Source organism: Eulemur rufifrons, chromosome 29, assembly GCF_041146395.1.
Source record: "Eulemur rufifrons isolate Redbay chromosome 29, OSU_ERuf_1, whole genome shotgun sequence".
Classification (NCBI taxonomy): domain Eukaryota; kingdom Metazoa; phylum Chordata; class Mammalia; order Primates; family Lemuridae; genus Eulemur; species Eulemur rufifrons.
The window spans coordinates 100,414,373-100,432,746 of NC_091011.1; the positions used below are offsets into that span (position 1 = coordinate 100,414,373).

The 18,374-nt window shown below is 51.5% G+C and overlaps 1 protein-coding gene across 2 annotated transcripts in view; it reads right to left on the reverse strand.

Moving 5' to 3' along the window:
* Positions 1-18,374, reverse strand: part of ESYT2 (extended synaptotagmin 2) — a 102,828-nt gene that overhangs the window by 38,753 nt on the left and 45,701 nt on the right. For both annotated transcript variants that reach the window (XM_069462598.1, XM_069462597.1), the window contains exon 7: positions 3,380-3,435. In XM_069462598.1, coding sequence (XP_069318699.1) covers positions 3,380-3,435 — 56 coding nt within the window. The remainder of the gene's footprint in view (positions 1-3,379; positions 3,436-18,374) is intronic.

An 18,374-nucleotide genomic window follows, 5' to 3' on the forward strand; every position in this document is an offset into this window, starting at 1 on the left:
CCTGATGACTGACACGTCTTGAAGAATTCTCCTGCTGCGATGGCGACACCCAACGCCTCGCCCTGCGCGGCCCCTCCCGACCAGGCGGCCAGAGGCAGTTTTTTAGGGGTTCAACTGGGGGCCCCACGCCGCCCTTCATCCCACAATGACCCCTGCGCTACCCTGTACCGGGCCTGCGCGGGCTCCCCTGGTCCTCCACGGAGGCGGCACCTGCACTGGCCACCGTCCTTGGCTGCCACTGTTCCCGGCTGCCCTCTGGCGCTGGTCCTCGCCACCCTCGCCAGAGCTCCCGTCAGGGCTCTCCCCTCACCCCGCCCACACTCGGCCCGGAGTGCTCACTGACACATGCAGGGACGTTTTAATGGGGACACCAGCACTGACAGCACTGTGAAGTGACCTCGGTTTCCTGCTTTGTGACACCCGGGGCTCCCTTTTGTAACCAGTGAACACGGCACGTGCACACTCATTTTATAAAGCGTGGGACAGCGCCTCATCACGTTAGGCTCACAGCTATTAGATACTTACTTTTACAACATAAGGTTTGCTATGGCTGCAATTTATTTGATAGAAAGTCTTTGGGAACTAGTAGCCCATATTTTATGTAGTATATTATATAAAATTTATATAAAGTTATAGTATGTAAGCTTACACAAGTATATATTACATATAGTATGTATAAATATATGTGTATGTGCATATACATAAATATATAAAAATAATTTTATTTACTTTTATGTTTTAGAGACAGGGTCTCGCTCTGCCACCCAGGCTGGAGGTGCACTGGCATAATCATAGCTCACTGCAGCCTTGAACTCCTGGGCTGAAGTGATCCTCCTGCCTTGGCCTCCCAAAGTGTTAGGACTACAGGGGTGTACTACCACACCTGGCTAATTTTTAAATTTTTGGTAGAGACAGTGTCTATGTTGCCCAGGTCAGTAATATATGTATATTAGCATATATTTTTAATGATACAATTCTCTATAGCTAGAACATACAGGAATATGTGTTTATATTACATATATAAAATCTATACATAAAACGATAGCTAGAAGGCAGGCGTGGTGGTGTGCACTTCTAGTCCCAGCTACTGGGGAGGCTTGGGCAGGAGGATCACTTGAGCCTGAGAATTCAAGGTTGCAGCGAGCTGTGATCATACCACTGCACTCCAGCCTGGGCAACAGAGCAAGACCCCGTCCTTAAAAAAAAAAAAATTAAGAAAAAAAAAATACCTAGAAACTGCTATATAAAAAGAACCTGCCTATATATAAATTATTGAATAAAATGGAGCTGTGAGTGTGCACGTATGTTGTGCATGTATTTGCGTATGTGTGTACGTATCCCTTTTAAATAAAATGATCTGGGATTGACGGCCCCAAACCGTTCTTGCCCAGCACAGAACACGCTCTTTGCCTGACGCTACCCTTGCAGGTCGCTAATACAATGTTAGTGACCAAGCAGTTGCTCACTGATCCTGTAGTATTTCAGTCCCCCTGTGAGACTGAAGGGAGGCAAAATAGAGCAAAAACGTTGTTCTGCAGTACACTGCGTAAATACCTGCTGGTTTTGCCTGGCTAACCAGCACCTGCTCTCCCTACTTCTGGGGGAAGTTCTTCCTTTGGGGGACACCCTCACATTCACTGGAGGTTTTCTAAAAAATTGTATCTTATATTTTTTATTTCAGAACATTATAGGGGCAGTAGAGTTTTTTTTAAAGCAAGCGACCCATTTCTTTGCCTTCTCTAGGGTACACTCGAGGCCCAAACCTGATCATCAGAGCCTCGGGAGTCTGTCCAGGGACGGATGGACACCGAGAAGTTACGCCTGGGACTTAGGCTAGAACTAGTGGCAAATGTTCTTTCTCAGCTGAGGCGGCTGAGTTCGTGAACAGAAGCTCGGGCTGCGCTACACAGAAAAGTCCGTCTGTGAACGAAGCCGCACGGAGACTCCGCGGCCCCAGTCAAGCGCGGGAGAGAGAGCCCTGCGGCAGCCCTTGGCACCAACACCCAGTGCGCCTGAAACCCCCCATAGAACGCCCCAGGCTTTTCCATCACCAGAGCCAGGAAACAGGCACCGGGACGTGACCCGGAGAGCAGCCGCGTGACCGCTCTGTGCACAGCTGTGCCCAGAGCGTGAGGAACAGCGGTGGCTCAGAGCAGGCACAGACACACCTGTTTGTTAGTGAGTGAATAAACTGCCTTTAAAAGTATTATTTACTTACTTACCTATTTAAGACCATTTGAATAGGGTTTGTTGCTTGAAACCAAGAACCCTAAGGAACCCTTTAACAAATCTTTTAATGTTGTGCTTTCTTTTCACAGATCTTTTAAAGATAAAAGCATTTTTCTATATCCAGTAAACCATAGTACCTAAAAAAGATTTTTCCTGTGACTATGCCCAAACTATTGGAGCCCGAATTTTTCCCTAATAATGAAACAAAATTCTTTCTAATGGCCATTTTGGAGGCATAAACAAATATACAGTAATAGAAAAAATAGTCTGAAATCAAGTTTCATAATTTAATTTCTAAGCTATTTTAGGAAATGTATCTACAGATTAGCAAAATATCTACTAGAAACACGTGTAACTTTAACAAATAAATAATGCATTTTAACCTTCAAATGCAACAGTAAAACCAGCAAAAGCAAGTTTAAAAAGCTGTAATTTCAAAACTTCCTGTTTGGTAGTGACTACCAAATAGGTTTGCAAATAGTCCCCATCCACCACACAGACGGGCCGCCAACAGGGGGACGACTGTCCAGCAGGGGTGACCCTGCAGTCTCGGGCGCTTGTCACGCACTGTGTAGACACTAGGTTGCTGCAGAACAGCGAAGGGGCTCCCAGGGAGACGAGGCAGACGCCTCAGGTTCCCCCTCTCACTCCCCGGTTCCTGGGGGAGGCCTGTGAGCTACTCGCCTCCCTCATGGATCAAGGAAACGACAAGCAGACGGGGACGGGGGAGCTACAGCTGGGAATGAACCTGGTTAGTTGTGAAGCATACATTCACACTTAAAGTCTTCTTTATTGTTTCTGAGAAATTAATAAAAACCAAATTTAAGAACCAATTTATAGGATATTAGAAGGCTGCTACTTTTCTAAAATGCCAAGACTGGGAAGATGCCCTGTGACGAGCAAGAGGCAAGTCCAGGGCAGGGCTCAGGGCAAACGCTCCGACAGCCAACCTGCTTCAGCGCGTTCCTCACGTGGTCATGAGAACAAAACCCAGCTACGCTCTTTCCTCGTTTCTCCCGAGAGCCCGTGCAGGGGGCACGGATGCACCTGGCAGACGCAGGTCTGAACCGTTCTCGTGTTACCACGACAACACTGAAAACGCACATCACATCACAGAAGGCCGACCGCAGGGACCCAACGTGAGACTTACTTCAATCCAGGGATATCCAGAAGATTAGTCAGTCCTGTCCAGTTAATTTCTAAAAGCTGTTTTAAAAGAGAGGGCAAAAATATTAAGTATCCAAACTATTTCCAGTTTTCAAGTCAAATGCACACAGCTCTGTTTCTTTATAACAAAATGTTCGTCCACGAGACTGTCCTGTACCTTTACCCCACTTCCCAGTGTATCAGAGGCATCTTTCCTTCTTGGTACATGGAGATCTGCCTGCCTTGTTTCCTGAGAATATTAATAGTTTTCTCCAGTAAAGTTATACAATAACTTAGTTACCCATCCTTCTATGGATGGGCACTTAGAATACTGATAGTTTCTCTTTTGTTATAAATAATAAATGTGAAATTACTTTTAGTGAACATGTTCTTGTATACACATACAGACTAGCATTTCAAAAGGTGGGATTTGAGGTCAAAGATTTATGTTCATTTTTAATGTTGATAGTACCTATTTTTGCCCTCCAAAAATATTGTACCAATTTATATTCACACCAAAAGTATATGAAAATGTCCTTTTTCCATACCTTCACCAAAATCAATACTAAACATTAGTCCATATGGCAGTTAAAAACCATACTTTACCACTGTTTTAATTTGCATTTCCCTATTAGTGGAACATGTTCTATATATTCGTTTGGCATTTGTATTTATTTATCTTAGAATAATTCCTATATAGTTAACTAGATTCCATTAAGTACATGTGGACTAATAAAAGCTACTGATTAGAAATACTGCTTTTCCTATCAAAATTGTGCATAACAAAATTACTTGGGTTTTAAATTTGTAAAAGAAATGCTAAGTGAAATTGCATGGTCTCAGTTACCCGTACAGTTGAGTAACTAAACTGCTGAAATCCCTTCTGGAAGTGGGTGGCTGTAAATAAATATGAACTAGAAGAGTCAGGATTCTTTTGGATAGACCAAAACTAAAGAAAAAAGCAACACTTTTTTCTCCAGGATTTTTTTTTTAATTCCAAAATATTAAGGGAGCACAAATGTTTTTGTTACATGGATATCCTGTATAATGCTTAAGCCAGGGTTTTTCTGTGCCTGTCACCAGAATAGTGTTCATTGTACCTGACAGGTAAGTTTTTACCCCTCACCTTGTCCCCCCTTCTTGGTTCCCAACGTCCTTTATGTCTCTTTGTGCCTGTGTGTGCCCATAATTTAGCTCCCACTTATTAGTGTGAGCATGTGGTGTTTGTTTTTCCATTCCTGAGATACTTCACTTAGGGTAATGGTCTCCAGTTCCATCCAAGTTGCTGCAAAGGACATTATTTCATTCCTTTTTATAGCTGAATAGTACTCCATGGTGTATATACACCACATTTTTTTATCCACTCATGAATTGATGGGCACTTACGTTGATTCCACATCTTTACAATTGTGAATTGTGTTGCAATAAACATTCGAGTGCAGGTATCTTTTCGATAAAATTACTTCTTTTTCTTTTGGTAGATACCCAGTAGCGGGATTGCTGGATTGAATATTAAGTCTACAGTTATTTCTTTAAGGAATCTCCATACTGTTTTCATAGAGGTTACACTAATTTGTAGTCCCACCAGCAGTGTATAAGCGTTCCTTTCTCTCTGCATCCACACCAGCATCTATTGTTTTTTGACTTTTTAACAATGATCATTCTGATAGGGGTAAGGTGGTATCTCACTGTAGTTTTAATTTGCATTTCCCTGATGATTACTGGTATTGAGCATTTTTTCACATTTTTTGGTCATTTGTTTAACTTCTTTTGAAAAACTTCTGTTATGTCCTTTTCTCACTTTTTAAAGCAACAATTTTTTAAGATCCTGAAAGACTAAGATTTTTCAGCATAAAAGAAATGAGATATAAATATAAAAATCTGGAAAGAAAAAACTGACAAATTAATACTAAATTTGGATTGCAAATATAGACATGTACCCATGCTTTATCTCCCCCTTTAAAAGAAACATTTTTCTAGGTCTGTCCACTGAATAGGCCCTGAAGCAGGGACAACCCAGGGCCACCAGCACCCCCACCCCAATCAGGACTTCTAAACACATTTTCCCCTAATGTAGAAAGGAGCCAGGGTTTGTAAGCGATGGCTGGTTCCAGGACTGGGGCAATCTTTGATCACCAGTAGAAAAAGTATTAAGAGAATGATGATATCATAACCAGGGATATAAAATCGTGTGAAAAATTGGGTACTCCAAACCACCTGGCTAAACCTAGCTATTTCAAATCATATGAATAAATTTATAAACACTACAATTTAAGGGCTCATTTTCCTTCTGCCTTCCTCAGATGCCATTAGATGCTACTTAATAAAGAATTTTTCCTGTACAGGCATACCTCAGAGATACTGTGGGCTAGGTTCCAAGACACTGCAGTAAAGCAAATATTGCAAGTCAGGAAAACATTCTGGTTTCCCAGTACACATGAAAATTATGTTTATACCGTACTATAATCTATTAAGTGTGCAAGAGCATTGTGTCCAAAAAAACCAATGTTGTCATTTCAACAGTGTTCTCAGCATCTTCCCCAGGAGCAGATTCCATCTCAAGAAACCACTTTGCTCATCCGTAAGAAGCAACTCCTCATCTGTTCAAGTTTGATCATGACATTGTAGCAATTCAGTCCCATCTTCAGGCTCCACTTCTGATTCTAATTCTTTTGTTATTAATATTCTTAATAGCATCTAGAATGGTGAATTCTTCCCAGAAGGTTTCCAATTTACTTTGCCCAGATCCATTAGAGGAATCACTATCTATGGTAGTTTTTGCCTTAGGAAGTGTGTATCTTATTTAAATAATAAGAGTTGAAAGTTGAAACTACTCCTTGATCATGGGCTGCAGAATGAAAGCTGTGTTCACAGTCATGAAAACAACATCCATCTCTTTGCACCTCTCCATCAGGGCTCTCAGTGACCAGCTGCATTGTCAATGAGCAGGAATATTTTGTATGGACTTTTTTTCCCCTGAGCAGTAGGTCTCAACAGTGGGCTTACAAGAACAGGCAGAGTATAGCTGGCATGATTCTGAAGGGCTCTGGGATTTTCAGAATGACAAGTGAACACTGGCGTCAACTTGGAGTCCCATCTGCATTAGCCCCTGACGAGAGACTGAGCCTGTCCTTTGAAGCTTTGAAGCCAGGCACTGACTTCTCCTCTCTGGCTATGAAAGTCCTAGATGGCATCTTCCTCCAATACAAGGCTCTTCTGTCTACACTGAAAATCTGTTGTTTAGTGTGGCCACTTCATCAGTGATCTCAGCTAGACCTTCTGGGTAACCTGCTGCAGCTTCTCCATCAGCACCTGCAGCTGCACCTTGCACTCCATGTTGTGCAGACGGCTTCTTTCCTTAAAGCTCTTGAACCAACCTCTGCTGGCTTCGGACTTTTCTTCTGCAGCTTTCTCGCCTCTCTCAGCCTCCACAGAATTGAGGGGAATCAGGGCTCGGCTCTGGATTAGGCTTTGGCTTAAGGGAATGTTGTGTCTGTTTGATCTTCTGTCCAGACCACTAACACTTTCTCCATACCAGCAATAAGGCTGTTTTGATTTCTTATTTGTGTACTGACTGGAGTAGTACTTCTAATTCTCTTCAAGAACCTTTCCTGTGCATTCACAACTTGGCTAACTTTGGTGCAAGAGGCCCAGCTTTCAGCTAATCTCGGCTTCTGACATGCCCTCCTCACTAAGCTTAGTCATTTCTAGCTTTTGATTTAAAGTGAGAGACGTGCGATTCTTCCTTTCACTCAAACACTTAGAGGCCACTGTAGGGTTATTCATTGGCCTAAGTTCAATACTGTGACGTCACAGGGAATAGGGAGGCCTGAGGAGAGGGAGAGGGATGGGGGACAGACGGCTGGTGGAGCAGCCAGAACACAACATTTACTAAGTTGATATTAACTTGACTTGGTTCCTGGTTCCCCAAAACAATTACAACAGTAATACCAAAGATCACTGGTCACACACCAGCATCACAGATATAATAATAAAAAAGTCTGAAATATTATGAGAATCACCAAAATGTGACACAGAGACACAAACTAAGCCACGCTGCTGGAAAAATGGTGTTGACATGTAGGGTTGCCACAAATCTTCAACTTGTAAAAAAAAAAAAACAAAAAAAAAACACAGTATCTTTGAACCCAGTGAAGTGAAGCACAATAAAAGGAGGTATGTCAATAAGTACACTTTCATTCGAAATTGTCATATTCATATTTTGTGTTACATTCTTGTTACTTAAAAAAAATTCTCAGTATAGTCTTAATAGCACAAAGGTAGAATTGCTTTACCCTGGAAGTTTTGGGAAACAATAACCCTTTAAACAGTGTTTGCTACTGCAGTTATCTTTCAGGAGTATAATGCAGAGTATGTGGAATTTGTGTTACAGTAAGGCTTTATTATGGTTCCAAGTAGCTATGTGGTATTTTTGGACCTGTGAAAGTATCTGGGTGAGACAAAGACTGACTTAAGAAGAGTCAGTGTGAAGCTAATTTTAGTTGGTGTTTTTGGACCTGTGAAAACAGTTAGGTGAAGTAGGGCCAGGCTTTAGCTGAGAAGGCCTCAACTGTCAAGTGAATTGTATTATGGATAAAAATGTAAAAAAAAAAAAAAAAAAATAGACAAATGTAACTAGTCATAGGTTATTAAAAAAATGCATAAAGTGGGCTGGGTATGTTGGCTCACGCCTGTAATCCTAGCACTCTGGGAGGCTGAGGCAGGAGGATGGCTTGAGCTCGGGAGTTTGAGACCAGCCTTAGCAAGGCTGAGACCCCGTCTCTACCAAAAATAGAAAAAAATTGGTCAGGTGTAGGTGTGCATCTGTAGTCCAGCCACTTGGGAGGCTGAGGCATGAGGATGGCTTGAGCCTCGGAATTTGAGGCTGTAGTGAGCTATAACGATGCCACTACACTCCAGCCCAGGTGACAGAGTGAGATCCTGTCACAAAAAAAAAAAAAAAAGAAAGAAAGAAAAAGATAAAGTGACTGGAGGAAAACAACGAGGGAATCTCTTCCCAGTCCTATTGCCTGAAACTCCATGTATCCCACAAAATTATTCCATGTAGCAATCTGAAAACCACTCCCATTACCGGTGGTGCTGTTTGACCAAAGTCACACCCCGGAACCATAGAACTCTCTAATTACACTGATTCAGTAGCTTTTTTGCCAGATTCCTCAGCAAGACTGGGATGCAGAGAGAGCATAAGACATGCTTGCAGCTGATACAAGAAACCTATTTCTGTGTGTCACGCATGCTATGTAAAAATCACGTCGTAAGCGTGATTGTCTGGCCTCTACTACTTTTATCTTATTTTTTATAAAATAAACTACACTTCTGCTTGAAAAAGACTTTGTGTAGCCTCCTACTGCATGAAGATTTTAAAGGCCTGATATGACAATGAAATAAATATTTTGCTAGCATTTTAATGATGAAAACTGCTCAAAGCTGGAAAATAAAATCTCCATAAATGGGCAGTAGTAATGCTGTTCCTGTGGGCATAATACCTAGAAAAATCTTCCTTGAGACTATCTAGAAATCTGGAAAGAGTCTTCTTGCCTATCAAAACAAAAGATAAAAGGCATCAAAAGCAGGAAAGGTTTCTACTTTTTGCAAAAAGCATGAAAGCTTTTGCAAGAGCATAAAAGCTTGGTGGAGTAAGCTCAGAAGTGAAGCAGAACAGCTGGGCGCAGTGGCGCAAGGCTGCGGAGCCCAGGAGTGCCAGCCACAGTGTGCAGTGGTAGTGCCTACCAACAGCCACCGCACTCTAGCCCTCCAGCCTGGGCCACACAGGAAGGCCCTATTACTTTTTTAAAAAAAAGAAAAAGAAAAAGAAAAAGAAAAAGAAAAGAAGCTAAACAGATATACATTTTGAAAATTAAAGACAAAACTGGCTTAAAAAGCAGGGCTTCATACTGAAGAGTCAGTCGCAAAACTAAGAAGAACCACCTCTTTTAGTTTCACAGATAAGGAAACTAGGACCCAGAGGAAGCGATTTTATCTGCAACTTTTTGAATTTCACAACTAGATAACCAAAGGACAGAATGCAGCTCTCATCTTTGCACTCGGCCAGTGGGAAGAAATGACTGGTTTTACGCTGGTCGTGCTGACGATGCTATGAGCCTCCTGCGCAGACCCACCCACTCTGCTCCCGTCCTGCGCGGCCTCCCCTCCCTCCCTGATGTCTCCCTGCTTGAGGGTCTCTCTACGCGGACTGACCAGCAAACGGCCTCACACTGTCTGCTCTTGCGCCAGCTACCCTGACTCGGATGATATTTGCTCGCAGACGATGCGCAAACAGCTCCTGAACAGGGGTTCTTGGACTTGGGGTGGAACAACCTCTGCTGCACGAGACTGACTCACACACCACTCAATGTTTGGTGTCTTGGTTTCTGCCACCAAATGGCAATAGTGGCCCCACCCCCCGTTATTGTGACAATCTAAACACTAATTTCCAAAGTCCCTGCTGAGAATGAGTACCTGGCTAGAGAAACCGTCAAAGAATAAATTATAAAGTTTCTAAAATTTAAAATACAATTTGTGAAATTTTAAAGAATAAATTTCAATACTAGAAACATCCCTTCTAAAGTTTCAATTTAAAAGATACTATCTCTGAGCTTCATCTTCCTCACCAGCAATATGGGAGTGATGCTGCCGGCAGGACTGTGAGGATCGAGAAGATGTGTGCACAGACTTCGGTGCCTGCTGGGCTGAGGACCGCAGCAGCCAGGCCCGGATGGGACACAGCGGCCAGTACAGCCACCCTGTGAGGGCTCCTTTTCCTGGAGAGCCTCTGAGCAATTAGGATCTTCCTCACCACTATCAAAGACTGAACTACGTCCCATATAAGCATCACAGAGAAGCACACTTATCCTTTTACTTTTAAAGTTTTATGTCCCACTTTAATCTCAGATGAGGAATTAGCTATAATCCAAGCACAATTGGCCAAACATAAATCAAACAGGCAGATACCACTTCTGACAACTTCTCTAAGAACGATTTCAGAAAAACAGCTTTTTCAAAAGAAAATTAACTATCAACTACAGAGTATTGAAAAATAGAAAATAAGGCAGTTTTAGTCTAAGACTGTGGTCCCCAGTGCCCGGGCCACAGCCCAGTACAGTCCGCACCTGTTAGGCAACGGGCGTATCCCCGCCTGAGCTCTGCACCGCACCTGCCCGTGGGCCCACGACACCGGTCCCTCGTGCCAAAAAGGTCGGGGACCGTGGGCCTAAGAGATTATAAGCTCATCAGGGGAGAGAGGGCACATCTGCGTGAGCTTTGCTGAAAAACTAGGATACATTTAAGTGCTGCTGAAGTTCAGAAACACTAATGGTCAGGAGGCAGGGATTAGGATTTCTGGAAGGGCAGGACTCGGCTGGGTTGTGAAAAGAAAACAGATCTGAATGTAAGAAAGAAGGCTTCAGGCAAAGGGGTCCCCATGTTCAAGGCACAGCAGCGGGTGGCACTGTCTGTCCCTGAGCACAGTAGAGGGTGGGGAGCAAGAAGAGCCAGAGTGTCCAGAGGGAGCACGTGGGGGAGAGAGAAACAGGTGTGAGAACAAGTGTGTGAGAGAAAATCAGTGTGTGAGAACAAGTGTGTCAGAGAACAAGTGTGAGATGGGGGAGGGTGGGGGGGAGTGTGAGAGAGGAGGAGGGTGGGGGGGCGAGTGTGAGAGAGGAGGAGGGTGTGGGGGGGCGAGTGTGAGAGAGGAGGAGGGTGTGGGGGGCGAGTGTGAGAGAGGAGGGTGTGGGGGGCGAGTGTGAGAGAGGAGGAGGGTGGGGGCGAGTGTGAGAGAGGAGGAGGGTGTGGGGGGGCGAGTGTGAGAGAGGAGGGTGTGGGGGGGGCGAGTGTGAGAGAGGAGGAGGGTGGGGGGGGCGAGTGTGAGAGAGGAGGAGGGTGTGGGGGGCGAGTGAGAGAGGAGGAGGGTGTGAGGGGGCGAGTGTGAGAGAGGAGGAGGGTGGGGGGGCGAGTGTGAGAGAGGAGGAGGGTGGGGCGGCGAGTGTGAGAGAGGAGGAGGGTGTGGGGGGGCGAGTGTGAGAGAGGAGGAGGGTGGGGGGGCGAGTGTGAGAGAGGAGGAGGGTGTGGGGGCGAGTGCGAGAGAGGAGGAGGGTGGGGGGGCGAGTGTGGGAGAGGAGGAGGGTGGGGGGAGAGTGTGAGAGAGGAGGAGGGTGGGGGGGCGAGTGTGAGAGAGGAGGAGGGTGGGGGGGCGAGTGTGAGAGAGGAGGAGGGTGTGGGGGCGAGTGTGAGAGAGGAGGAGGGTGGGGGGGCGAGTGTGAGAGAGGAGGAGGGTGTGGGGGCGAGTGTGAGAGAGGAGGAGGGTGGGGGGGCGAGTGTGAGAGAGGAGGAGGGTGTGGGGGCGAGTGTGAGAGAGGAGGAGGGTGGGGGGGCGAGTGTGAGAGAGGAGGAGGGTGGGGGGAGAGTGTGAGAGAGGAGGAGGGTGTGGGGGCGAGTGTGAGAGAGGAGGAGGGTGTGGGGGCGAGTGTGAGAGAGGAGGAGGGTGGGGGGGCGAGTGTGAGAGAGGAGGAGGGTGGGGGGAGAGTGTGAGAGAGGAGGAGGGTGGGGGGGCCAGTGTGAGAGAGGAGGAGAGTGTGGGGGGGCGAGTGTGAGAGAGGAGGGTGTGGGGGGGGCGAGTGTGAGAGAGGAGGAGGGTGGGGGGGGCGAGTGTGAGAGAGGAGGAGGGTGTGGTGGGCGAGTGTGAGAGAGGAGGAGGGTGTGAGGGGGCGAGTGTGAGAGAGGAGGAGGGTGGGGGGGCGAGTGTGAGAGAGGAGGAGGGTGGGGGGGCGAGTGTGAGAGAGGAGGAGGGTGGGGGGGCGAGTGTGAGAGAGGAGGAGAGTGTGGGGGGCGAGTGTGAGAGAGGAGGGTGTGGGGGGGCGAGTGTGAGAGAGGAGGAGGGTGGGGGGGCGAGTGTGAGAGAGGAGGAGGGTGTGAGGGGGCGAGTGTGAGAGAGGAGGAGGGTGGGGGGAGAGTGTGAGAGAGGAGGAGGGTGGGGGGGCGAGTGTGAGAGAGGAGGAGGGTGGGGGGGCGAATGTGAGAGAGGAGGAGGGTGGGGGGAGAGTGTGAGAGAGGAGGAGGGTGGGGGGGCGAGTGTGAGAGAGGAGGAGGGTGTGGGGGGCGAGTGTGAGAGAGGAGGAGGGTGGGGGGGCGAGTGTGAGAGAGGAGGAGGGTGTGGGGGGGCGAGTGTGAGAGAGGAGGAGGGTGGGGGGGCGAGTGTGAGAGAGGAGGAGGGTGGGGGGAGAGTGTGAGAGAGGAGGAGGGTGGGGGGGCGAGTGTGAGAGAGGAGGAGGGTGTGGGGGGCGAGTGTGAGAGAGGAGGAGGGTGTGGGGGGCGAGTGTGAGAGAGGAGGGTGTGGGGGGGCGAGTGTGAGAGAGGAGGAGGGTGTGGGGGGGCGAGTGTGAGAGAGGAGGAGGGTGGGGGGGCGAGTGTGAGAGAGGAGGAGGGTGGGGGGAGAGTGTGAGAGAGGAGGAGGGTGTGGGGGGGCAAGTGTGAGAGAGGAGGAGAGTGTGGGGGGGCGAGTGTGAGAGAGGAGAGTGTGGGGGGGCGAGTGTGAGAGAGGAGGAGGGTGTGGGGGGGCGAGTGTGAGAGAGGAGGAGGGTGTGGGGGGGCGAGTGTGAGAGAGCAGGAGAGTGTGGGGGGGCGAGTGTGAGAGAGGAGAGTGTGGGGGGGCGAGTGTGAGAGAGGAGGAGGGTGGGGGGCGAGTGTGAGAGAGGAGGAGGGTGGGGGGGCGAGTGTGAGAGAGGAGGAGGGTGGGGGGGGCGAGTGTGAGAGAGGAGGAGGGTGGGGGGACGAGTGTGAGAGAGGAGGAGGGTGTGGGGTGAGTGTGAGAGAGGAGGAGGGTGGGGGGGCGAGTGTGAGAGAGGAGGAGGGTGGGGGGACGAGTGTGAGAGAGGAGGAGGGTGTGGGGCGAGTGCGAGAGAGGAGGAGGGTGTGGGGGGGCGAGTGTGAGAGAGGAGGAGGGTGTGGGGGCGAGTGTGAGAGAGGAGGAGGGTGGGGGGGGCGAGTGTGAGAGAGGAGGAGGGTGGGGGGGCGAGTGTGAGAGAGGAGGAGGGTGTGGGGCGAGTGCGAGAGAGGAGGAGGGTGTGGGGGCGAGTGTGAGAGAGGAGGAGGGTGGGGGGGGCGAGTGTGAGAGAGGAGGAGGGTGGGGGGGCGAGAGTGAGAGAGGAGGAGAGTGTGGGGGGCGAGTGTGAGAGAGGAGGAGGGTGTGAGGGGGCGAGTGTGAGAGAGGAGGAGGGTGGGGGGGCGAGTGTGAGAGAGGAGGAGGGTGGGGGGGCGAGTGTGAGAGAGGAGAAGGGTGGGGGGGCCAGTGTGAGAGAGGAGGAGGGTGTGGGGGGCGAGTGTGAGAGAGGAGGAGGGTGGGGGGGGCGAGTGTGAGAGAGGAGGAGGGTGTGGGGGGGCGAGTGTGAGAGAGGAGGGTGTGGGGGGGGCGAGTGTGAGAGAGGAGGAGGGTGGGGGGGGCGAGTGTGAGAGAGGAGGAGGGTGTGGGGGGCGAGTGTGAGAGAGGAGGAGGGTGTGAGGGGGCGAGTGTGAGAGAGGAGGAGGGTGGGGGGGCGAGTGTGAGAGAGGAGGAGGGTGGGGCGGCGAGTGTGAGAGAGGAGGAGGGTGTGGGGGGGCGAGTGTGAGAGAGGAGGAGGGTGGGGGGGCGAGTGTGAGAGAGGAGGAGGGTGGGGGGAGAGTGTGAGAGAGGAGGAGGGTGTGGGGGGGCAAGTGTGAGAGAGGAGGAGAGTGTGGGGGGGCGAGTGTGAGAGAGGAGAGTGTGGGGGGGCGAGTGTGAGAGAGGAGGAGGGTGTGGGGGGGCGAGTGTGAGAGAGGAGGAGGGTGTGGGGGGGCGAGTGTGAGAGAGGAGAGTGTGGGGGGCGAGTGTGAGAGAGGAGGAGGGTGGGGGGCGAGTGTGAGAGAGGAGGAGGGTGGGGGGAGAGTGTGAGAGAGGAGGAGGGTGTGGGGGCGAGTGTGAGAGAGGAGGAGGGTGTGGGGGCGAGTGTGAGAGAGGAGGAGGGTGGGGGGGCGAGTGTGAGAGAGGAGGAGGGTGGGGGGAGAGTGTGAGAGAGGAGGAGGGTGGGGGGGCCAGTGTGAGAGAGGAGGAGAGTGTGGGGGGGCGAGTGTGAGAGAGGAGGGTGTGGGGGGGGCGAGTGTGAGAGAGGAGGAGGGTGGGGGGGGCGAGTGTGAGAGAGGAGGAGGGTGTGGGGGGCGAGTGTGAGAGAGGAGGAGGGTGTGAGGGGGCGAGTGTGAGAGAGGAGGAGGGTGGGGGGGCGAGTGTGAGAGAGGAGGAGGGTGGGGGGGCGAGTGTGAGAGAGGAGGAGAGTGTGGGGGGCGAGTGTGAGAGAGGAGGGTGTGGGGGGGGCGAGTGTGAGAGAGGAGGAGGGTGGGGGGGCGAGTGTGAGAGAGGAGGAGGGTGTGAGGGGGCGAGTGTGAGAGAGGAGGAGGGTGGGGGGGCGAGTGTGAGAGAGGAGGAGGGTGTGGGGGGCGAGTGTGAGAGAGGAGGAGGGTGTGAGGGGGCGAGTGTGAGAGAGGAGGGTGTGGGGGGGGGCGAGTGTGAGAGAGGAGGAGGGTGGGGGGGCGAGTGTGAGAGAGGAGGAGGGTGGGGGGAGAGTGTGAGAGAGGAGGAGGGTGTGGGGGGCGAGTGTGAGAGAGGAGGGTGTGGGGGGGCGAGTGTGAGAGAGGAGGAGGGTGTGGGGGGGCGAGTGTGAGAGAGGAGGAGGGTGGGGGGGCGAGTGTGAGAGAGGAGGAGGGTGGGGGGAGAGTGTGAGAGAGGAGGAGGGTGTGGGGGGGCAAGTGTGAGAGAGGAGGAGAGTGTGGGGGGGCGAGTGTGAGAGAGGAGAGTGTGGGGGGGCGAGTGTGAGAGAGGAGGAGGGTGTGGGGGGGCGAGTGTGAGAGAGGAGGAGGGTGGGGGGGCGAGTGTGAGAGAGGAGGAGGGTGGGGGGGGCGAGTGTGAGAGAGGAGGAGGGTGGGGGGAGAGTGTGAGAGAGGAGGAGCGTGTGGGGGCCAGTGTGAGAGAGGAGGGTGTGGGGGGGCGAGTGTGAGAGAGGAGGAGGGTGTGGGGGGGCGAGTGTGAGAGAGGAGGAGGGTGGGGGGGCGAGTGTGAGAGAGGAGGAGGGTGGGGGGAGAGTGTGAGAGAGGAGGAGGGTGTGGGGGGGCAAGTGTGAGAGAGGAGGAGAGTGTGGGGGGGCGAGTGTGAGAGAGGAGAGTGTGGGGGGGCGAGTGTGAGAGAGGAGGAGGGTGTGGGGGGGCGAGTGTGAGAGAGGAGGAGGGTGTGGGGGGGCGAGTGTGAGAGAGCAGGAGAGTGTGGGGGGGCGAGTGTGAGAGAGGAGAGTGTGGGGGGGCGAGTGTGAGAGAGGAGAGTGTGGGGGGGCGAGTGTGAGAGAGGAGGAGGGCGTGGGGGGGCGAGTGTGAGAGAGGAGGAGGGTGTGGGGGGGGCGAGTGTGAGAGAGCAGGAGAGTGTGGGGGGGCGAGTGTGAGAGAGGAGGAGGGTGGGGGGGGCGAGTGTGAGAGAGGAGGAGGGTGGGGGGGCGAGTGTGAGAGAGGAGGAGAGTGTGGGGGGGCGAGTGTGAGAGAGGAGGAGGGTGGGGGGGGCGAGTGTGAGAGAGGAGGAGGGTGGGGGGGGCGAGTGTGAGAGAGGAGGAGGGTGGGGGGGCGAGTGTGAGAGAGGAGGAGGGTGTGGGGGGCGAGTGTGAGAGAGGAGGAGGGTGGGGGGGGCGAGTGTGAGAGAGGAGGAGGGTGGGGGGGGCGAGTGTGAGAGAGGAGGAGGGTGGGGGGGGCGAGTGTGAGAGAGGAGGAGGGTGGGGGGGCGAGTGTGAGAGAGGAGGAGAGTGTGGGGGGGCGAGTGTGAGAGAGGAGAGTGTGGGGGGGCGAGTGTGAGAGAGCAGGAGAGTGTGGGGGGGCGAGTGTGAGAGAGGAGGAGGGTGGGGGGGGCGAGTGTGAGAGAGGAGGAGGGTGGGGGGGCGAGTGTGAGAGAGGAGGAGAGTGTGGGGGGGGCGAGTGTGAGAGAGGAGAGTGTGGGGGGGCGAGTGTGAGAGAGGAGGAGGGTGGGGGGGCGAGTGTGAGAGAGGAAGAGGGTGGGGGGGGCGAGTGTGAGAGAGGAGGAGGGTGTGGGGGGGCGAGTGTGAGAAAGGAGGGTGGGGGGGGCGAGTGTGAGAGAGGAGGAGAGTGTGGGGGGGCGAGTGTGTGAGAGAGGAGAGTGTGGGGGGGCGAGTGTGAGAGAGGAGGAGGGGGGGCGAGTGTGAGAATGAGCATGTGAGAGAACGTGTGAGGGATCAGGTGTGGGGAAGAACGAGGGAGAGAATGAATCAGAGTGAATGGATGAGCGCAGTGCACATAAGAACGAATGTGAGAAAACGTGAGGGTGTGTGAGACTGAGCACAGCGTGAGAGAACAAGGGTTATAAGGGACGTGAGAACGTGTGAGAGAATGAGTGTATGAAAAACAAGCGTATGCGTGAGAAAAATGAGTGAGAGAATGTGTGTGTGTGTGAGAAAAAGCATGAGTGTATGTCAGAATTAGTGTGACTGTGTGAGAAGGAATGGGAGAATGTGTGTGTGAGAACAAATGTGAAAGAACAAGTGTGAGAGAATAAGTGTGTGAGAAAGAACACATCAGAGTGAGTGTGTGCGAGAGAGAACAAGTGTGTGACAGACTGAGCGTGAGAACACGCGTGAGAGAACGAGCGTGTGGGAAAAGAAGTGTAAGAGAGGCGCGTGAGATCAAGTGTGTGCGTGAGTGTGAGAGCGAGAACAAGTGTGAGAGACAAAGTGTGTGAGAGGATGAGCGTGTGATAGGTGAGCAGAAGTGAGAGAGAGAAAGATCAAACGGCGTGTGCGCCCGTGCGAGAGAGAGCTGAAAAGCGCCTCTGAAAAGCCTGCACAAGGACGCGGGGAGCAAGGTGGGTGGGACCCGTCCGGGCAGGGCTGCAGGAAATGCCTCTGAAAAGCACTAGACTTAGCGGCTCCCTCCCCCGCAAAGAGGCTGCCTCAGGACAGGGAACCTGCCTCTGGGTGACTCAGGTCTCTATTTCTGGACGCTGAAGAGCAGTGGAACATGCACTTCCAGAGGACAGGAAGTTGTCTCTGAGCTGCTGTGGCTCTTCTATGAGAAACAGTGAGTGACAGGTCCATGCCTGTGAAAGGACGTCAAGTTTCAACTGGGACAACATAAACGCACCCACGTACTTCATGAAAGCCATGGAGATGCCCTCTCTCCCCCTACTGCTCCGTGACGCACTGATGGCTGCCGTGAAATTCACAGTTCACAGCGGCAACTTGGCGTGAGCACTTGCAATACGCAGGCGCCCTACGTGTGTTAGGCTGTACAGTCCAGAGTAAGAATCACCTGGGAAATCTCTTAAAAATACAAGCCGACTGCTCCCACCATTCTCCAGTTTCCGATGTAGTAGATTTGGGTTGGCGGTAAAGTTCAAGAATGTTTTTCTTATGTTTTAAAGTCCCAGGCACCACTTTGGACCACGGTAGGAGTAGAGCCTCTGCGCCACCAGCCAGCCCGAAGGAAGGAGCAGGTAAGACGACTCCAGCTAGATCCTAACCAAACACCAGAAGCCAAGTATGGGCAAACCGGAGAGCTGGACACAGGGGTGTGCACCCCCGCCTGTGGGCCCCCCGCATGGCCACAGTGTGCGTGCACAAAGGGGCCAGGGAAGCACCTGCCCTTCCTTCCACCTTCAGGGACAGAAGCCACGGGCAAGAGAAGCAAAGGTGAGAGCCACTCCAGCTGGAGGAGGCAAGCTGGGAGCACGGGAGGACCGGACCCAGGCCCAGGCCCAGAGCATTAGATGTCTCGTATTGCTGGGCCAGGGTATACACTCTCTCCTGCAAAAGACCTCCCAAAGACACAAGGCACAGGGAGGAAAAGGTAGTCATCAAGACAATGACAGGGAGCTCCCCTGTCGGGGGGTGGAGCAAGACTGTCCAAAATAATAAAGTCAAACCACAGAGCCAAGAAACTTGGAGGAAACTTAGCAGGATAGAGACCCAGAAAGCTCCCTGGTTACTTAA